Source organism: Plectropomus leopardus, chromosome 1 (assembly GCF_026936395.1).
Source record: "Plectropomus leopardus strain MGB_pleo_1.0 chromosome 1, ASM2693639v1, whole genome shotgun sequence".
Lineage (NCBI taxonomy): Eukaryota > Metazoa > Chordata > Actinopteri > Perciformes > Serranidae > Plectropomus > Plectropomus leopardus.
This window is the reverse complement of record NC_142176.1, coordinates 38,208,688-38,226,329: the sequence shown is the minus strand read 5'-3', so window position 1 is coordinate 38,226,329 and position 17,642 is coordinate 38,208,688. Positions and strand designations below refer to the sequence as shown.

General features: G+C 39.5%; 1 protein-coding gene across 2 annotated transcripts in view; it reads left to right on the top strand.

Annotated features, from left to right (window-relative positions):
* The window catches only part of adamts18 (ADAM metallopeptidase with thrombospondin type 1 motif, 18), a 77,349-nt gene extending 61,938 nt beyond the window's left edge, over positions 1-15,411 (top strand). For both annotated transcript variants that reach the window (XM_042489163.2, XM_088080972.1), the window contains 6 exons: positions 2,750-2,954; positions 6,418-6,612; positions 9,089-9,159; positions 9,325-9,490; positions 11,773-11,968; positions 12,784-15,411. In XM_042489163.2, the coding sequence (XP_042345097.2) occupies positions 2,750-2,954; positions 6,418-6,612; positions 9,089-9,159; positions 9,325-9,490; positions 11,773-11,968; positions 12,784-12,899 (949 nt within the window). In that variant the 3' untranslated portion in view covers positions 12,900-15,411. The remainder of the gene's footprint in view (positions 1-2,749; positions 2,955-6,417; positions 6,613-9,088; positions 9,160-9,324; positions 9,491-11,772; positions 11,969-12,783) is intronic.
* The last annotated feature ends 2,231 nt before the right edge of the window (positions 15,412-17,642 follow it).

Here is a 17,642-nt window from a genome sequence, read left to right as displayed (position 1 = left end):
CTCGGCAGCGTGGATCTCGGGTGCTGACAGGCCTATCCATGTTTTATTGTGCAGAGACGGCAAGATTCCCACGGGGCCCGGCCAGTCTAGCCATGCAGAGCCAACTCCCTCCCACCAACACACACACACACACCCTCCTCCCACATCTAGCCCCCTTTTTTGCTTCTACTCCCCTTCTACTTCACTCCCCATATTGCTGTCAGGGAAAACTGGGATTTTCAACTGTGGTGTAGCAGCAGTTTCTGAACATGAAAAAAGGGACGCAGGGAGAATTTTAAAAAGTCAGTTCAATCTTCTAGCCCAGCCTGCAGTTGGGAAGAGATATGCTCATATTTCATAGATTTTCTTAAAAGTCAGTGTCTTTTTTCCTGCTTTCTCCACAGCAGAGCCCCATCCCCACCTCTGTCTACCTTTCCATTTTCTCTTCCTCTGTAGTTCCACCTCTGCTGTTTGAAGTTTTTTTTCGCTCTCTCTCTCTTGGCAGAGGCCATCTGTAGAGTCACTTACCACAGGTTGGGGATTTCTCTGTGCATCACACAGCAGCATATGTAGACAGATCAAAGTGAGACATTTTTCTGTGCCGGAGGAGATGTGCAGAAAAAATGGGGACAAAATATGTTGATACTGAACAGGACCTGTATTTATCAAACTTAACATTTACTTTACATTACACTGGACATACATTATAAATTACCTTAAAAACTACAAGTAACTTTTTTTTAAAGTTCACTTTATTTATCAAAATAATATCTCCAACTAACATGAAATTAACCTCATTCTAATTTATTAAGGTTAAGGTTATTAAGGTATATTTGTTCCTCTTTTTTTCATGTTTCTCTTTTTTTTCAAAGTCCAAGCATTCATCTTTATTTCAGTGACTGATTGCAATTACTACTGCTACAACTATTTAAAAGGGTTAAGATTCATGTGGACATACTTAAACAAAAACACCAAATATTCTCAAATTTCAGCTTCTCAATTGTGAGGATTTCAAATGGGCCTGTTGGACCTTGCCTGTACCCAGAAAAACCTTCAATGAGCACTACAGCAACATTACCAAATACCAACATGGCAAAGAACTTAGCAAGAGGAATGCCGATAGTAGAACCTAATGGGACAACTGTAGGACCAAATTGGAGTTAAAATGCAGAGAAAATAATATATAGAAAGAGAGAGATGGAGAAGATGTTTAGACAAGCAAAATGAGCAGACTGGAAATGTCAAGTACACCAAACCACATAAAAGTAAAAATGTATAAAGCTGTGTTTTTAAGAAATACTTTGTTAAAAGTCTTGGTTAATATAGCAATCTGCTTGGCATAGATTTTCTATATGATTAAGTTACCTCAGACTCAGTATTAGGTGGTAGCTGGTGTGCAGCCATACTGGAACTAAAAATGCATGTGTGAGGTTCTCAGAACCTCCCCTGCAGTATTGCACTCCTCTACCTCACAAAAAAAGTCAGTTATTGAAACATTTCAGAGATACAAATTACAGCTAGGTCAGTGGTGGTTTGCAGCGAAGCGGAGTGGCACTTAAGCCACTTTTACCCAATGATATATTGTTATTTATAAGCCAGGCAAAACACAGGAAAAAAAAAAAAAAGCAAACGGTCCCCAGAAATCCCAAACCAATGCTTTCGGGTCCCAAAGGTTCACATCTGTCCCATTTCCAAATTGCAGTTTAGTCCTGCTGCTTCATTTGTCTGTGGCGTTTGAAAGAGAATGAAAGCATTTTTCTTCCCCCTGAAGCAGGTCAGCGGCGTGGAGGAATGGTCTTTGCGGTAGCATGTCGTCTCAGAACCAGACTGAGCCATCTGCCCATCTCTCCATCTCCCTCTTCTAAGCCTGCGGTTGTCAGACCACTCATTTGCTGTAATCTCCCCCTTCAGCCCCAATGCCAAGACAGAAGCTATTTTAGAAGCAGCAGTAGGCTTTCATCAGTGGCGAAACAGGATTTCAAAAGAAGAGAGAGGACAGGAGAGGCCAAAAAGCAAAAAGAAAGGAGATTGGAGATAAAATGACAGCAGGAGAGAGGACAGGTGAGAAGACACACAAAAAGACAGAAAGAAGAATTACAAACAGGACAACACAAAAGAAAAAAATTGAGGGACTGTAGTCCCCATCTGGCCTTATTGTATGTTGTATATTGCGGTTGGCCTTGGAAACCTGTTACGGAGAGTTGTATATATGATATGGTCATCATGTTTAGTTTCAGATCAGAATAGCACAGAGAGAGATGGATGGATATGGATATATATTTTTGGCCTGTGTATTTTCTTTGTCCTCAACTACCACTTTGTGCAATGACATAGATCAATGTGTGAAAATATTATGAGTGTCCAAAAAGCAGCGGGTTAAGGTTTTCATGAATCATAACTTTTAAGAAAAACAAGAACAACCCTGCTAGTTCACCAGATTTAACCGCCTAATAATAAGTGGTTTTCAGAAGTTTTTGGTGTGTTAGTACTCAGTAGTAATTTAGAGTGAAATATTTTTTTTCTGTGTGTGTGTGTGTGTGTGTGTGTGTGTGTTTGAGCCCAAAATAAGTGCCACAGATTAGAGTTTGAACCTGTGGTTGGCTGTCCTGATTAGGAGCTCAGTAATGTGGTTGGTGTCCTGATGACAGAGGCTGAATTTATTCTACAGCAGCTCTGTATAATGTGCAAATACATGAGCAAATGTATGTATGTATAATTTAGCATATACCAAATCACCACTTACATATTTCGTCTTGGTGTTCCACCACAGCTGGGCAACAGGAGACTGGGGTCCCTGCAGTCGCTCGTGTGGAGGAGGTCAGCAGACCAGGCCCCTGCGCTGCCTCAGGAAGGTGACCTATCAGAGGGAGGAGGTGGTAGTGCACTCCCTCTGCCCCGTCATCTCTCCGGCACAGGTCCAGCCCTGCCACACCCAGGCCTGCCCGCCCGAGTGGAGCACTGGATCCTGGTCACAGGTGGGTTGTTAAAAAACTTTGTGAAAACTTTTTCATCCACGCTAGCAACACACCTAGAACTTATCATGTGAAATATATCTATATTCTCTGGATGGATTGGCACAAAATTTGATGCCACAACATCATGGCCGTTAGATGATTAATGCTATGACTTTGGTGATACCCTGACTTTTCCTTTTGTCCCATCAAGAGATTGACATTTGAGATTATCAGTGAAATGTCTATACAACTTTCGAGGGAATTACTGTCTGATCATTTATGTGTCAGACAGTAATGGATTGTAAAAACACTGGTGACCTTGCCACTTTTTATCTATCATGCCAGTTCAAACTTTCAATATGTTTTAATTCAGTTTAGTTAAAAAAAAAAGCTGCAAAACTAATGACAGTCAACCATCGTTGTATTTTGTGTCATTTCAGAAATGTTAGCATGCTAAAACATTTAATTAATGTGGTCAACATTACTGGCAAAGCATCAAGCATGTAACCCTTTGAAATCTGAAAAACATTTTCTTGAATTCTTTCAAAAACATGGGATGAATGCATTGAGCAGTTTATGAAGAAATAACCCCCGAACTAGCAAGAAAAGAAGAAAAAAAGAAAATAGCCTAAAAATTAGCATAAAAAAGAAAAAGAAAAGGACAATAAAAAAGAAAAGAAAAAAGAACAAAGAAAATACTTTTTGAAAGTGATTAAAAGATAATAATACTTTTCATAAAAATATGATTATTTCAAATAGATTTTTTCTCTGGCTTATTTTTAATATTTTTTTCTAAATCTACTAATTTCTTGTAATTTGCTGGGTATTTCTTTCCAAGTTGCCTTTTTCCCCTGTGTTTTTGAAAGAACTCAAACCAAAAGGTTTCAAAGGTTTAAATACTTGTGAAAGATTTCCGGGAGCAGCACAAGAAAAGAGATGTCAATTCAGATTTAAAAGGGTTAATATGCTGCTGTGCTTAAGCCTCACAGGGCTGCTAACATTGCTAAAGATCAGGGGTCCCTTAGCTGAAAGAGGGATGTAGCAGGGACTGTTACTACATACATTTTAATTGATTGAGTTTCATATAAAACAGTAATGTGTAGAGCGGCCTAATGTGCCCCCTATAAACATACTCTTTTAAGGTGCGTACCATACTAAGCTATTAAATTAATAATTATATGTAGATCCATATATTTATAGCCTGTACATCATGTTAGTTTGGGAGGTGGACTGTAATTAAAACTTCAATTACCAAACTATAATTTGGCAGATGCCCTGCAGTAATTCTGACAACCTTGCAGGGGTCCCGGCCCCCCTATTGTAGACCCATGATATGGACTTCTTGCCCTGCTATAATTTTCCTGCAGACAAAAGCAATCTGGCTGCTGGGTAGCAGCTTTTTAAAGAGTTTTTCGATACAGATATCAGTATGATGTTTGGTCTGTGAAGCTATAGTAACTCATGGCTCTACTCTGATTAAGTTATAAGCACACCTTCCAAAGTCTGCACTTGACACAGTGAATCTGACCATGTATAGATCATGCATAAATCTTTGATGCAAAATACCATTATTTTTTGCTACACTGTATGCACAAAACAAACACATGATATTTATTTAGTTGTTACAGATTTTTTCCCCTCAGCAGACATTTATATTGGCATACTACGACTGTGCAGAATTAACAATGGCTTTGTTCTATTCGAGTGTCCCTGATCCATGACAGCATGACAGTGAGCCTCTGGGCACAACACCAGGACCTTGAAACTGAAGCAGCTAAATGGAATTCAGCCATCATTAATTTTATTATGTACACCTGTGCTTTTCCTACTGTAACATGTGAAAAGGGCCTTTTATTCTCGATGCTCAAGCATAGAGAAGTACAGATGTGCTGACAGGGAGTTTAAAGGGAAAACATGTTTCAAATAAGATGATGAAATTCTGTCTTTTTTTTCTTTGTTTGCTGTAAAATCTTTTTTTTTTTTTTTTTGCTGTCAGGGTTTACAGGTTATGTGTGTCCACTGCCAGCATCAATTTGTTGGCTAAATCTCATGTAGAGAGCATCGCCAGCTTCAGGTTAAAGCAAACTTACATGTTTAGACATCTGCATGGCAGAAAAATGTGCCTGAGAGGAGACGCTCACACACACACACACACGCACACACACACACACACACACACACACACACACACACACACACACACACACAGGGTTTTAGGGAAGCTGTCAGACGTTTCACTCACTCTAAAACAAACGCTCTGCTGCCCTCTGTTGGACATGTGGAGAAGATTTAAAACAACCTACACCATAGTGTGCCACTTTTTTTTTATACAAATGTGATACTTGTCAGACTGTTAAACCTTTTTTTCCCTGTCAATCTGCATTCTTTCATTATTGAAAAACCATCTAAGTCTTCAATTTTCATCGTTATCTTAAGAAATGCCTCCCCTTCTACCCTTGGCCTTCTTTGGAATTAGGTCAATTTAATTTGATCATTTGCATCCGAATGAACTCCTCTTGCATACAGTAACCAGACACACCCACGAATCACACAACCACGCAGAAATGCTCATAATAAGTTATTGTCTGGTAATGTGCAGGATTGTATTGCTTTGTTTTTTGCAAAGCCAGTATTTGATTAGGATATTTAATCCTGTATGATTGGACTGTTTTAGCTGCTTCCTCTGTGCATCACACACTACACGGCGCTTTTATTTGCTCATTTGCCTGTATACAATATTAATAGCCTGGCAGCAGATCTGACAATTAGCTGCTGTGACCTGCGCAGTGCAGACACTCAGCTGTCATTCAGCCATCACTCTTTAGGATGCTCAGGTTGTGTGCCCAGACTATTTTGTCACACCAATCCAAGTTCAGTCGGCGGTCACGCAGAGGCAAGGCCACTCGCCCTGAAAAGATCAATCAGACCTTTCAGTGACAAAAGGGCAACTGGGATGTGTGTTAGAGCACAGATGTGTATGTAAATGTACATACACAGATGTGTGTGTCTTTTGTCTAATAGATTGATGTGATGTTGTCAGATAAACTGCCCTGATGGCTGTGGTGTTCAGTCCCAGCAGAGCTGTTTGACTCTGTCGTCTGCCTCCTGGAGTTTACAGCAGCACTGGATACTTTGATGAGTTGAGGTCACATTCATCGGCGAGTTATTGGTTTATTGTATTTAATGTTAGGCCATAATGGGCTGTCATCAAACCGCTGACCTTCTGTTTGCTTGCACACCATGTAGTGAATTACAAATTTATTTATAGTGTCTGAGCCAAGGATTTAACCTCCGTTAGATGAGATGAAAGCTGAAGGTTAAAGCAATCGTAAGAAAGTAAGACTAAGTTAATGTTTGTGTGTATGATTTAATATGTGTATTGTCATTAAACATTTGCCTACTGAATGACTAATCTCCCTAGGATGCACTCTTCGGTGTTTTTGACTTTCGTGACTTCTTTTATTTCGTTTTCATCCACTCACAGTGCTCCAAGACCTGCGGCCGTGGACTGAGGAAGCGAAGCGTGTTTTGCCGCAGCACAGATCCTGGGGCCAAAGCCGTGGTGGTGCCTGACAGCATGTGCAGACAGCACCACAGACCCAAAGCCCAAGAGACCTGCGTCCTGCGACGCTGCCCCAAGAACGAAAGGCTACAGTGGATCCCCACTCCCTGGGGAGAGGTAAGAAAGAGACATGAAGCACAAGTAGCAGGAGTGATACCAGTGAAATGTCCTTAGAAATTGTAATTGGGGATGCACAATATAGTTTTTTTTATATTGATATCTGATTTGCCCATATGTAACAATTTATTTGTCCGATAACCAATACCGATATTGCTATATCCACTTTCTACCCCACCTAATTTTGGTGATCATCAAGTCTCTCTTGGAGACAAGTGGAATTAACATCATATTATGCAAACTGATAGAGTCATGGAATACAATGCTTTTTGATGTATCTAATATTCATTCAGTGTGCAAAATAAGAAAAACAATGTTGGCTGATTCCCATGGCGTGGTGATATTATGGTGCATACCCTTTGGTAACCCTAACCATAATCCTATAGTTTTTAGGAAATATCCACTCTAAAGCACTTGAAATCTATTAGAAGGAACAATGATACACTTTGCTTTGTGGGTCAATTTTGTTGCTTGGTGGTGTGTCTGTCTCACTCCAAACTTATAAGACATCACCTCACACTAAAAGACCTCTGGCTTAGCTATGATTTACAGGCTTGCCAGGAGTAAACATCGAGCTCTGATGTCAGTCCTTCAGAGTTAAGAAAACAAATGCTTCTCGCTAGTGGTCTCATTATTCGAAACATATTTTACAATCATTCGGGGAAAAATCCATCATACAACAGAAAAAAGGCAGTTTCACAGCCAGCAGCCTCAATAGACCAGAATGCCTTGCAACATCAAAACTTAATTTGGAGTGGATATCAGCACTATTAGCTCTGCTCAACTTCACATCCCTTCACTGAAGTTGTTGAAAGGCAAAGTGGTAAATTCGGGAATTGGGTGAACTGGACTGGAAGTAGAAGAAAAAAGGAAAAACTCATTATGTACAACAAAAAAACACCCAAAAAACCTGTACAATGAAGGTGATTGAAGCTCTGACTTTTCATGCTATCTGTTTCAAAGTGTCAAACCTGTTTACAACCAATGCAAGATGGAAAAGTACCACACAGATTAAAGCAGCTAATGCGAAGATAAGTAGTCAATTTAACTGGTTAACTGGTTACAATTTAATAATTTGTTAACTGATCAAATTGATCAATGATTGTTTAAAATGTGAGGATTTTTCCCCTTTTAAAGGGGAAGGCATGTAAGATTTCAGGAGATTTAGTGTTGTCTAGTGGTGAGAATTACAGATTGCAACCAACTAAAATTTCTCCTGGTTAGAATTCCTACAGTGTTCATTGTTCAGGGGGTTTTGACTGGGAGCCGAATTATCAGCAGAGGTCTCCTCCTCTCCAAAACAAATTGACCAGGTGATTTAAACCAGCAAAAACACTGGTTAAACTGGTTTCCTGTTACAAATTATTATTTTTCCGACGCTGCTTGTTGCAGATGGGCTTCCAACTAAAATGGCCGACATGAAAACGTGAATGACCCTAGATTGGTCTAGAGCCAGTGTTTGGTTTGTCATTCTGGGCTACTGTACAAACATACTGTAGATCTCCAACAAATGAGGACTTGCTCCCTTTATAGATATAAATGGCTTATTCGAAGGTAGCAAAAAACCCCAACAAACTAGAAATCTTATTTTCAGGTGATTATGAGCTGAAGAAAACATACTTCTTATATTATATTCCACTGCCACCAATACATCCCCCTAAGTCCTAGGCACTTGACCTTTAAAATAATGCCAATAAAATATCTTTTGGTTTTGAACTGTTGGTTGGACAAAGCGATTGTAAGATGTCATTTTGAGCTCTTGAGCTGACCCTTTTACAGAAGATACAGGTCAATCTAATGAAATTTCCACAATATATTACCAGCATTGCTCAGCACACTTGTCACTTTTCTGCTGAGATTATAGAAAGGTTCAATGCCAACATATTATGTTGTGAGATAACATACTCCATCAAGGATTCACTCTCCAAAGCTAATTAATGGCCTCCAAACAACTGTGAAGTGTTGCATACATTCTTTGAGGAATTATAGGATGTTTAATTTATGTTTTTATGAATTTATATAAGTATATAATATATATATATATGTGTGTGTGTGTGAACTATTTCCTGCCTTTGTGGTTTAAATTCATCTCTCTTCTCATTTATGCTAAGTGCAGTAGTTTAAGAGAGAGAGAGAGAGATTGTTAAATCTGGAATGAACAAGGTCAGTGTAAGGTCAGGTTTGCAGCACAAAACTAGCAAGATAAAACACATTAAAGATACCTAGCTCCCAGAATAGTGGTTTGGATTTTGAAAAAGAGCCAGACACATTCACACACAAGCATATGCACTGTCTGCTCATCAAATGTAATGACTGAAAAATACTCAGCAGAGCACTTAGTATTTTGGCTCTATTACTACAACAAAAAGTGACCTTGTGGTGTCTGCTGCTATGGGAACCTGCCACATCACACACACACACATAATCCCAGAGTTCATTTTGTAGAATTGTCCCTCCTGCCTGCACTCTGTTTCAGTGCTCCAAGTCTTGTGGCTCAGGCATCCAGAAGAGAGAGCTTCGCTGTGGGGAGAGAGACTCTCAGGGAGGGTATGTGCCTTCAGCTGCACACCAAGACACTTTAATAGATCTGCACACACACTTAAGACCCCGCTGAGTCATCTGTGTACCATCCTCAGAGTCAGAATGTTTTCAAAATTGGAAGCTCTGTAGGAAAAGTCATTTTGAGCTGACAATCTGTCCTCTCCCTCACAGGTTTGTGGAGTTTCCCATACGGAGGTGCAGGAACATGGCTAAACCTTTGGTGGATCTCCAGCAGGGCTGCAACCGAGGTCCGTGCCCAGAGCTCCCTCGGGTAATCCCTGGCAGAACCAGCTCCAGCGCTGTGGTCTTAGGCTGGTACTCCTCTCCCTGGCAACAGGTATATTTGTTCAGGCTTTGATCCTAAACTGTATACATGAGAGACTTTTAGTGCTCTGCGTGCGTTCCAGCTGACAGTCTTCCAATTTGGAGCTTTTCTCCCACACACCGCAAAATTGTGAAGTGCACTACATGGATATTAAATTGCATCCCGGGACATGCAACGCGTGGCTGGATGCTCAAATTAGAATTTGTCTTCATAACCATGACGACACTTAGATCTCACATCATTTAAATGGACATCTATCTCTGTTTGGGGGGACAGCTGAAGACAGTCAGAACTTAAAAGCTTTGCATTTCTCCACATGCAGAATTGGAGTCCATGGGACTCTCAGAGAGATACTGCATTTACTGTGGAGGGTCTTTCTTTCCATAACTAAAAACGAGAGAGCAAAAATGAAAGAAAACATGTGTCTATAAGCTGCAAACAACAAACCAGTTTACGACCTAGTACTAACAGAGGTTACATTATTCTAACCCTAGCTCAATAATGCAAATTTCAGTGAACAAATTTGTGCCTGATTGGAGGATAGTATTATCCATATACTCCAATAGAGGGCGGAGTCTGTGTGTGATGAAACTGAGGGTTACTTCTTAAGTCAAGCAGCATACACAACAGCTACAAGCTGTTCTCGTGCACTGTTTGTACATAAACCATCGAAAACTAATGCACCATAATTTGTATGATACACATTTAACAACAAGACAGTAATTCATGTGTAATCCTCATGTGAGCAATGGTCTGACAGGAATAAGGAAGTAGTAAAAAGACTGAAAGTACATGTAAGCAGGCAGGTTAGTGGTGTATTTGTCACAAAGCACATGACTTTCTCCCAGGAGACCAATGTCTATCACAATTTATTTTCATAGCCTGATGATGCCATTGGTCAGGTGTTAATCCATTAGATATCATATGAACCTTTTTTTTGTAAGATAAAATATGAACTGTTGTATGAGTATACATTGACAGCTTACTACATGAGTTTGTGGGGTTGATGGTTATGTTAGCATATCCAGTTTTCTTTTAGTTGGTCCTTAACATACATGAGAGCACAGATAACTGACACTAAATAATCATAATAGCAATACATACATCAAATTTTAAAAAAGAGAAAAAAAGAGTGGACACGGACAGAAACAAAAGCAAAACCAAACAAAAAATAATTCATGTTTATATCACATCAGGGGATTTACCAAATACATTTTTGTAATGTTCTAAAAATCTGTTGCTTTTTTGTTGTTTGTCAGAGCAAGAGAGGAAAAGTATGCAATTAGAAAAAAAAATTGTTTATGGATAAATAACTTTCCCATAAAAAAAAATAGTTCAAATATTTGTCACTAATATCATCATAATAACAGATTATATCTGTAAGGGTAAAATAAGAAGTGATATTACAGTTATTGAAAATGTGAGAACTTCAATTAGACCAAATATTTATTGTTATTTTACACTGAGAGAATTATTGATTCCTATTATTACTGTTGAGTTCCAGGTTCCTACAGACAGTAACAATAAGGTTGCCCTACATTTCTGATTCACATTAGGCAAATCTTAACCAGGTCTCATGTTTCTGTAATACCAAAAATCCTTAATGTAATCCCTAAACTGAGTTAAGATTTTAGATTTAGAATGTTTCTGTAATGAGGCCCCGGGCCCCTTTCTCTGGGAGGCCTTACCATGATGAGGAAGGCAACACAAGGTCTGGGCCAAATAATAAACCAACACGAGATGACCATGAGTAGCTTTTGTGTTCCAATATCTCTGCTTCACCAAAATACTCAGAGGCAGACTGCACAGTGTAGGTGGTTTCACAGACACAGCAGAGTCTTTGTGTGGAAGGCGCCTCAGATATAATCCAAAAGCTCCACTCTGTTTCTGCTTCTGCTGGGGCAGGTTGTGTAGGCTACGTGTTATATCATCTATTATGCAAAAAGTCTTAAGGGCAACCTCTTATAGCACTGTGTCTTATTCTGCTTGATCTCAAGTTTGTGATCCCTGTACGTTTCCACCAGAGCAGATATCTCCTGACAGCTCGCTGGAGGGCAAGTACATGCTGGATGGGATGTTTGTTTTCTTCATCTCTTCTTTGTCTCTGCTTAGACTTTTCCTCCATCCGTCTTCGGCTCCTTTTATGATGATTTTCTTTTCCTCCATGTACTTCAGCGTTTGATCTCTGTCTCCTATTTATATCACTGTACCTTTTCCTCATATCTCTCCTTCTCATTCTGCTGCTCTTGTTTCTTTCTCTTCACTGTTTCTCTACTACCTCTCCTCTGTCCCAGTGCTCTGTGTCCTGTGGGGGAGGCGTCCAGACTCGGTCCATCCAGTGTCTCCGGCAAGGTCGCCCCGCAGCTGGCTGCCTGCCCCACCAGAGGCCTGTCACTTCCAGGGCGTGCAACACACACTTCTGCCCCGCTGCTCCCCTGGCTCCGGCACAACGCCCCGGCCGGGTCACAGCTGTTGCACCGACACTGAAAGGTAAAGTCCCCTAAGGGGAAAAAGACAAATTCATCCGGTGTCATTTCCTTATTACTATAAAAAATTACAGCACTGTGTGGAGTTTTGGTTTTTCTACTCTTTTTGATGATTTTTTCCCTCTTTACCTTTAATGGGAAACTGCACAAACTAATTAAACAGTAAATTGTCAATCTATGTGGACAGTATGTTGGTATGTGTTTGCATATATGTTTAGCCCATTGGTTGACCTGTCCAACTAACAACCGCCACCCTATGTTTAGCTCAGTATGGCTCAAGGGATGGCTATGTCAGTCAGTCCACAACGTTGGTCAAGACTCAAATGTAGGATGACTTTCCATGAGATTTTGTAAAGAAATTCATAGTCCACAGAGGATGAATCCTACTTAAATTTTGTCTCCGAGAGACAGACATTTTTTTAGTGACATATCTCAACAACAATTGGATGGACTGTCTTGAAATTTGGTGCAGACTTTCATGTCCCCCTCAGAATAAATTGCAGTAATGTTTTGGTTTGGCTTTGTCTTAAGTGATAATTAGCAAATTTATAATGCTAAACCAAGATAGTATTTATTTATTTATCTTTATTTAACCTAGATTTAACCACTTACACACACACACACATAAGCTGACAGAAAGGCAGACTTGTCTGCCACAGCGGTGCGTTCACTAGCATTGAGAATGCAGTCTGTCGCCTATATTTAATGGGTTTAACTGTGTTTGAAAAACCTGTGTGCACATGCTAATTTTGGTGGGAAAGCGGTATCAGTTCTCACTGCTGCTAACAAAATTTGCCTTATTTGTTGTCTTCTCTGCAGATGAACACTGCGTGGACCATTTCAGCTGGTGTCACTTGGTCCCCCAGCACGGCGTTTGTAACCACAAGTTCTATGGACAGCAGTGCTGCAAGTCCTGCTCCAGCAAGAGGCAATAGAGCCGTGATACCTCTGAGTCTGTGGCTTTAGCCCTCTGAGGAATGCAGCACCACAGAGGCCATTCAGGGGCCATTATTCACAACACACAGAACTGTGCTCAACACTTGTGTGTATTTTCTTCCTGGAGTACTTGACTAATGAACGAAGTAAAAGAGAGAAACCACGGACTCTTTTAGTTAAAGAAGGCAGTGTGGCTGCTCATGCTCATCTGCCAAAGCGGTCAAGTAAACATGTCATCAATCACATTGGAACTGGAGAGACAAACTACAGAGCATCTGAAAACTCGCTGATGTAATATATATGTTGTCATTTGTTGAGTGTTCTCCTTTTGAAACCTCTAAAGCTACAAGCCATCAAGAGAACAGGAAAGGACAATAGTGTTTTAGCTTGCTTCTATGTTGTACTTTTAAAGACGTCTGGTTTCATACGTCTTTATTTAAGTTATTATGGTTCTTAATATATGATTGTACAATTTGTCAGGTGTACAGTGGATCTGTGACATGTTATTTCTATGTTTGGATATACCATAGGATTGTGCCAGTCACCCTTGGATCCACATTATGAGATTTTATATGAGACATTTAATAATCAGTGGTCAAATGACTTCTGCACTTCTCCTTCACACAGTCTCCGCTTGTTATGCTTACTGCTGCTGAATCATTCGGAACAAGGCGGACCACATTTCCTCCTGTGCATTCCGTTCATGTTAACGCTATAAAAACACGCCTGTCTGTAAAACATTTTATCCAGTCACGCTGTAAGTGGTTTGCTCTCCTGTTATGGTAATACAACTTGATCATCTACCTGTCTTTTCTTTCCTGTGTTCTTTATCGATTGCAGCCACAATGAGGGGAATCATGCGCTGTGTTGTGTGCAGGCCCCGAGGAGAGGAGAGGAGGTGAAGAGGGAGAGGAGAGGATGATTGAAGGGTGAGCGTGGGTGCAGTATAGATAGCATGAGGTTTTGCTTTGCTAAAAGAGAACAGTGTAGGTGTGTTCTCCACAGGAGTCTGGTCAGAATGCAGCTCTGATTTGGCAGAGATTTGGCTGGAGGACTTCAGATGAGTGATGACACTGTCACATGCAGTGAGGTGTTAACCCTTTAACACCGGGATTGACATCAGTTTTCTTGTGCTTCATGCAGATGCCTTTCGCAATCATTTTAACCTCTAAAACCTGAGAGGATTCGTTTAATTTCTTTCAAAAACACAGGGAAAAAAACATTATGAGCAACTTGGCAAGAAATGTCGCTCAAAATGCAAAAAAAAAAAAAAGCAAAAGGTGAAAAGGAATTGATCTGAAAATTAGCTGAAAATGTCCAGAAAACCTAGGTTATAATTCTTTTAATTTATGGTACAAAAAAATTTAAAAAATATCTCTTTCTTGATTTTTTTTCTTGTAACTTTTCACTATTTTTTGCCCATTGCCCTCTCATGTTTTTTAAATAAATTAAGCCAATTTGCTTGCATTTTAAAGGATTAAGGCCTTACACACAGAACAGCAAAAAATAACATGACTCTCGACAAAAATGTGTGTCCTTTGCACATAGGTCACAATAATAAACCAAGACAAATTTTAGATAATTCTTCATGTTCCCCAAGTCCAAAAGCATCCCCATTTTGAACCATGGTAGTCTCCCCCAGAAAGCATCGAGTTGGTGGCTTGCAGCTCAAAAAAATCAAATATTTATTTAATAACTGCATTTCATTGTGAAGCAGTTCCTAATGATATAATCTATTCATAAAATGCTGTTGAAAATATTTTTTATTTCACCTAGATGTCTAAAAGAAACTTGTCTGTCTTATTCTCCAATTATAACCTTGACATCCATATGTTATACTTCCTTTTCCTTCAACACAACAAGTAAGTGGTTCCTGCTCTGCAGATTCATTTAATCTATTTATATTCATCCTTTATGTATACAGGTTGACGTTGTGTTAAAGGCTGAAAAGAAAAAGAAAAGTAGTTTGGTTGAGCTGAGCTGTGACGGCTCAAATTCCCTGAAAGATACCAAATAAAATATCAGATCCGAATGACATGAGGCTATATTTGTTTCAAAAAACTTGGCAAAAGTAACAAAAAGCTCACACAAATAGAAAGTCATTATTGTGTTTTGTGTGAAATTGCTTGTTCACAGATGTTTGTGTTCAGAAAAAAATCGTGGCCAGAGCTGAAGCAAGATAAACTTTTTATTTGTCACAAACAAAATACTCCTTTCACATCATCTGATAACTGCAGCCAGGTATTATTTTGCACCTTAACCAGTCTAACTAGTCTTAAAAAATTACCATACTCACAAAATTACTATGAGTCTGTTATATCTAATTTCAGACCAACAACAACAACAGCATCACACTATGTATTAGTTCTAGAATACATTTGAAAAACAGCTATTTTGTATTTAGTATACAGAAAATATTTGTGAATCTACAAATCTATGTGTAACTTTTTGTCTTGCCTCAATTTCCTGGTCCAAAATAATAATAATAAAAGAAAGCAAAATGAGACAAAACACGTGTGAATCTTATTTTGTGTGTAGTCCGTATTACTTAAAAAAAAATCCCAAAATGAATAACCTAGCCTCTTAAGTAGCTCCAAGATATTTTGCAATGATGATGGAGAGAATGAGTGTGTGATGTAAAATGGGTTGCTTTTCAATCCTACTGGTAATTATCACTGCTTTCATCAGTGTTTTCAGTCACAGCAGGCAGCAAAATAAACACACTGACCTAGAAGTAGCAATAAACCCACAGTACACTACCTGCTCAGCACCAAATGGCAGAAAGTTAGTCACTGAATGAACATAAGTCCAATATTTTCTCTCCTTTTGGTTCCTTTTTGCTCTGCACCTCCTGAGAGATGAATCATCCCGCTCTGTATCCACTAAACGCTTTACTCCCTAACGCTGTCTGTTTGCCATTGATGTACAGTTGGTTCATCACAGTTTTTTTTTGTTTTTTTTTCTGAGAACAGCTGCTAGCTGTGGCTTGAAAAACTGATCACAGTAGTGTGAGGGAATCAAAACATTAAAGGTGAACTACACCTATTTTAAAAATTCATACGTTTTTCCTATGGTCTAGGAAAGTCCAACAATATTAGTAAAAATGAATAGATCTCTCCAAATCCAGAGGCTAGAGCACTAAAATTCAAATTTATTGTGTCATCAAGTATAAAGTCTAGAGCTGCTCTTTCTGGCAACAAATTGAGAAAGATATTAGCACCCAGGGGATTGCTCTGAGTATATGGTAATGACAGTATAAAAGATGAACAGTGTAACAGCTCACATAAGTGAAGCCAAATATCTCTTTTGCCCCCTTGTGGTTGTCTGCAGTATAGGCCATAAACCCCACCCACTCGAAGTTAGTGGATGGGACATGCGCCAAACTTAAAAAAAGGTAAATAAATAAATAAATAAATAAATAAATAAATAAATAAATAAATCAAAGTACTCAAATAAACTTTTCACAATAATGGTTTCTTATCACACTGTGTCTATTTTTGGGGGCAAGAATATCATGTTGACAAATATTGATTCAGCTTCTTGAGGCCATGGAGACAGCTTGTTGGACTCCTTAATATAGGTACTGTTCCCCTTTAAAGTCGCTTTAAAACCAAAACAAAACTTAAAAATACGATAAACTGCTCCATAGAGCTGATGGTTACCCAAAAAGACCGCTTTCACATCACATGTGCTCATTTAATCTATTGGCATTATACAAATATTGAAAGAGAGGTTTTGTATGGCATCACTTTCTACTTGTTTGCTAGAATGTTTTGCCCTCCCCATGATCACTGTGATAATCATGCCCAGTTAGTTACACTCCATTATTTATCAGACCACTCAGTGAAGAGTATCTGTTTGCACTATCTTTGCCCTCTTTAGACATTTGATAACTTTTTGCCCCCTCAAAACTTTCATAACTTGAAGCATGCTGAGATTTATGCTACCAAACAGTGTTTTTCTTACGGTGATTATTCCACCCTTTCCCGCACTGCGGGGGCAGCGATTGCTCTTTAATCAACCCGTCTGCATGAATCATAGAGCCCGGAGTCCCCACATTGTCTCGGCTGCATGCTGTTTACTGGCATGCTGTGAGCCAGACACCACAAGCTGGGGCCCACGCACATACACACAAATATGTCGCTTCGGCTAACATACACAAATATAACGTGTTCACTGAACATCAGGCTGGCTGTGAAGGTGTGTATTTACTGTGCCTGAGAATGTGTGGGTGAGAGCATGCTTGTGCAATTTGGGTGTGCATGCACATTTTGCATGCTTACCCGGATGCTTGCCTGCGTTCGATGGTTGAATTCATGCATTTAGTGTGTTGTGTGTCTTAAAAGGGAGAGTGTTTGTACAATACACATGTCTCTACAGCCCAGCTTATGATGTGTACCTCGCAGTGGGGCAGCAATTTTACTGCTGAGCCGATGTGAGAATTTCTATTTCTCCATCCTGCTTTCATTTCCAGATGGGACTCAATATCCCCGTCCATATTGGTTGGTAATGACATATTTTGATTATCTTAGCAGGGGGAGCTACATCAACCCTAAGCATTACTGTAGCCGAGAAATAAAGAGACCAAGACTGGAATAAAGAGACTGAAACTGAGAGGTGTTTTTATTTGGTGTTCTCACCTGAATTTCAATCTGTACCCATGTGTAAGGCTGGGTTATGAACCTATTTTTTTTTTTTAGTACACAGCGAAATAAGGGTGTAGCATCTTGTATTGAAAACTA